This window comes from Pongo abelii, chromosome 20 (assembly GCF_028885655.2).
Source record: "Pongo abelii isolate AG06213 chromosome 20, NHGRI_mPonAbe1-v2.0_pri, whole genome shotgun sequence".
In the NCBI taxonomy this organism is placed as follows: Eukaryota; Metazoa; Chordata; class Mammalia; order Primates; family Hominidae; genus Pongo; species Pongo abelii.
The window spans coordinates 62343785-62347852 of NC_072005.2; the positions used below are offsets into that span (position 1 = coordinate 62343785).

A 4068-nucleotide genomic window follows, 5' to 3' on the forward strand; every position below is an offset into this window, starting at 1 on the left:
ATTGTGAATAACGCTGCAGAGAACCTAAGAGTGCAGATATCTCTTTGACATGCTGACCTCTTTCTTTCATGTATAAACGGAGAAGTAGGGTTGCTGGAACACAGGCAGTTCTATTCTTCATGTTTTCAGAAACCTCCCTACTATTTTCTGTAGTGGTTGTACCAATTTTCTTTCCCACCAGCCGTGTGCAAGGGTTCCCCTTTCTCCACATCCGTACCAACACTTATCTTTTGTCTTTTTGATCATAGCCATCCTAGCAGAGGGGGGTAATATCTCATGGCGGTTTTGTTGCTGGAGGGCTCAGGATGTTATCTGGATGCCAGAGAGACCCCAGTCCCAGCCAATTTCCAGGTTCTTGATGCTGTCAGGAGAATGAATTCAGGGATGAGCCAGAATGAAGTGAAAGGCAAGAAGCTTCCATTCCAGAGCAAAAGTAGACAGTTAGGAGAGAAGTGTGGGCATGATTCTGAGAGCTGGTGGCGTGCAAAGGAGTTCGGGTTTTCTATTTTTATGAGCCCTTCTAATTAGGATGTGAACTAATCATTAGGTTTTCTAGGAAAAAAGCAGAGATTTTTTAGAATTGGGGAGGTACCCATTTTGATACTACATATGGGCATGCTGGGGTCAGACGTGACACTGCAGAGTGTGTGATTTAGTGTGGTGATGACCATGGTAATTACCGTGGTAATGGTTTCAACCAGCTTAACTCCCTCCTGTTTTTGTAGCACCTCATCAGCCCAGGGTCATCCTTGTCCTTGTAATTTTAATGACAAGTGGCTAATTTTAACAGCCACCGTTTTGGTCTCATGTGAAATTGTCACTGGAGACGTTCTTGATTCTCTTGTGAACACACAGGATTCCTGTCACAGTTTAAATTGCATTTCTCTGATGGTGAGTGAAGTTGAGCTTGTTCTTCAGTACTTGCTGGTCATTGGTGTGTGTTTTCGAGAGAAATGTCTACTTTGGTTTTTGCCCATTGGAAATTGGATTATTTTGGCTTTTTTATCTTTTTGTTATGGCCTTGAAAAAATTCCTTATATATTTTGGATATTAATCCATTGTCATATATATGGCTGTTTGTTTGTTTTTTTTTTTTCAGTTCTGTTTTTTGCTTTTTTTTCCGCTATGCAGAAGATTCAGTTTTACCTGGTACAACTTATTTGTATTTTGTGTCTTGTCCTTTTGGTGTGCTCTCAGGTTTTTCAACACATCCAGTTTGCACAGTTGGGGAAGTAGAAGGACTTCAAATGGACTCCAGCACTGTCCAACAGAAACATAACATAACCCATATATGTAATTGTAAATTTATTTTCTGGTAGTCACATAAAACATAAGAAAACAAGCCTAATGAATTTTAACTCAAAATAGAATCATTTAACATGTGAGCAACTTTAAACGTTCTCAAGCAGATAGTTTACATTCTCTTTTCCCCATTATGTCTTCCAAAATAAGAGTGTATTTGGCTCACAGCACATCTCCATTCAGATACTCTCCATTTCAGGTCTCAGTAGCCATTTGTGACTGGTGGCTACCATATCAAAGAGCTAAGTGTAGACTCCTTTACTATTTCAACTCAGTCTTTCGGTGAATCATGCCCTTTATTCCAATGGGTGTTACAGATATTAGAAGTTCAGGGCCTTGAGTCATTGACATTTGGATTCATGTTGTGTCCTCATCACGAGCAGTAGTGATTTTAAGTATCGTGCCATGATAGCTCTATGCTTGTAAAGATAAAAGTCCCAAGCACTATCAGCTGCTCATTCAGCTCATGGAAATTCTAATACCATGTTCACTTTTTTTTCCTATAGACATTTGCCATGGCTGAACACTTCAAACAAATCATTAGATGTCCTGTCTGTCTAAAAGATCTTGAAGAACCCGTGCAACTGAAATGTGGGTATGTCTGCTGCCTCCAGTGCCTCAATTCACTCCAGAAGGAGCCCGATGGGGAAGGTTTACTGTGCGGCTTCTGCTCTGTGGTCTCTCAGAAGGATGACATCAAGCCCCACTACAAGCTGAGGGCGCTGGTTCCCATCATCAAGGAACTAGAGCCCAAGCTGAAATCTAGTCTAACAATGAACCCAAGGATGAGGAAGTTTCAAGGTAAGGAATCTACATGACCTGCCAAAACTCATAAAAGGCACTGGGCAAACGACTTTCAAACATTTCTTCATTAAACACAGGCAGTAGCTGATATCTAGCATCTCAAACGTGCATGCTTCACACTCAACTGCAGTTCTTACCTTTGCATATAGATTATCATGAAATCTGTGCAAGTTTGTACAATCCTTTGGAGAGCAAGCTACTGTCTTCTTTCATGTATCATATGTGCTAAATGGAAAAATAATTTTAATCCAATTATCCACTAACTGATTTTGAAAGGAATTTCTAATATGAATCAGGTGGACTTATTACAATTATCGTATTCATGCAATGTATAGATAAAATTTAACCTCATCAGGTGGCCAAACAAGTTTCCCCAGGAAATTTTGATTTGGGAGAGAAAGGAGAATAAAAGTGAAAGTGAATAACGTACTTAAGTGTTTGCAGTAAAAAGGCAGAGGGAGTCTGTAGTGTGTGTGTTTGCTGAACTGCTGCTTCTTATTTCCACAGTGGATATGACCTTGGATGTGGACACAGCCAACAACTATCTCATCATTTCTGAAGACCTGAGGAGTTTCCGAAGTGGGGATGTCAACCAGAATAGGAAGGAGCAAGCTGAGAGGTTCGACGCTGTACTGTCCGTCCTGGGCGCCCCTCGCTTCACTTCCGGCCGCCATTACTGGGAGGTGGACGTGGGCACCAGCCAAATATGGGATGTGGGCGTGTGCAAGGAATCTGTGAGCCGACAGGGGAAGATTGTGCTTTCTTCAGAACACGGCTTCTTGACTGTGGGTTGCAGAGAAGGAAAGGTCTTTGCTGCCAGCACTATGCCTATGACTCCTCTCTGGGTGAGTCCCCAGTTGCACAGAGTGGGGATTTTCCTGGATGTAGGTATGAGGTCCGTTTCCTTTTACAATGTTAGTGATGGGTGCCATATGTACACATTCCGCAAAATTCCTGTTTGCGAGCCATGGCGTCCATTTTTTGCTCATCAACGTGGAACTGAAGATGATCAGAGCATCCTGAGTATCTGTTCTGTGATCAATCCAGCCAGTGCCAGTGTCCCAGTTTCTTCTGGGGAAAGGCAATCAACATTTGCACATAACCATCTTTAGGAAGTTTCTGTGCGCCCATAGCCATAGCCAAGAACTTTTCTGCTAGATACACATAGCTACAAAGGGATAGAAGGGAAAGAGCCATCATTCTGTAAACCATGAACAGAAAGCAGTTATATGAATCAGGGGAAAATGACATTGTACTTAAAGTTTGTCATGTTATTTTCTTTGGGGCTTATGTTTATATTTCTGTTCAATAAATATTTTGAAAATTCAGATTCAATTGCCAATGTTTTCTGTTTTCTGCAAGATTAGTGTACTATGTGTTATGGAAGTGATGAACTAAATAAAAATTTGAATGGGACCAAACACAGTAAGTGAATTTCAAATGATAAGGACCTAGGAATACGGCAAAATTATACATGATTATGTATTCAGTTGAACCCAACAACTGAACACTGACATTGATTTGAAGTGCACACTGAGTGTTTGCCACAACTATGTGTGGTCTTAGAGAGAACTCATTAGCTTTCAAATGGAAATACTATACACCGTCTTCTATGATGGCCACAGAGTCAAATTAGAAATCAATAACAGGAAGAAATCGATAAATTCTTCACATACATGGAAATGAAATAACCACTTGTAAATAAAATGATCAAATATGAAATTACAATGGAAATTACAGCTATCCTGAGTTGAATGAAAAGCACACATTTACAAAATTTCTACATGCTGTTGAAGCTTAGTGAGAAACTCGTAATAGGAAGAAAATACCATAATCAGTCACCTTAATTTCTACTTTAAGTTACTTCACTAAGAGCAATTCAATTGTCAGCATTTTGATGAAAACCACCTAACAAGTATGTAGGAAGTTCTAGACTTTCTCACATCTTCCCGACTTCTTCTG

The 4068-nt window shown here is 40.2% G+C and overlaps 1 protein-coding gene across 1 annotated transcript; it reads left to right on the plus strand.

Moving 5' to 3' along the window:
- The first annotated feature begins 1659 nt into the window (after positions 1–1659).
- On the plus strand, positions 1660–3218 carry LOC134760672 (ret finger protein-like 4A). The gene is made up of 2 exons (XM_063719803.1): positions 1660–2103; positions 2614–3218. Exons 1-2 carry the CDS (start codon positions 1818–1820, stop codon positions 3216–3218), a joined length of 891 nt encoding a protein of 296 aa, XP_063575873.1. The 5' UTR covers positions 1660–1817.
- Positions 3219–4068: the final 850 nt, after the last annotated feature.

Bases quoted from the DNA above. Each gene is read 5' to 3' on its own strand.
- LOC134760672 (XM_063719803.1), top strand. From the start codon at position 1,818: ATGGCTGAACACTTCAAACAAATCATTAGATGTCCTGTCTGTCTAAAA. The intron at 2,104-2,613 runs GTAAGGAATCTA...TTATTTCCACAG, and splicing joins AAGGATGAGGAAGTTTCAAG to TGGATATGACCTTGGATGTG.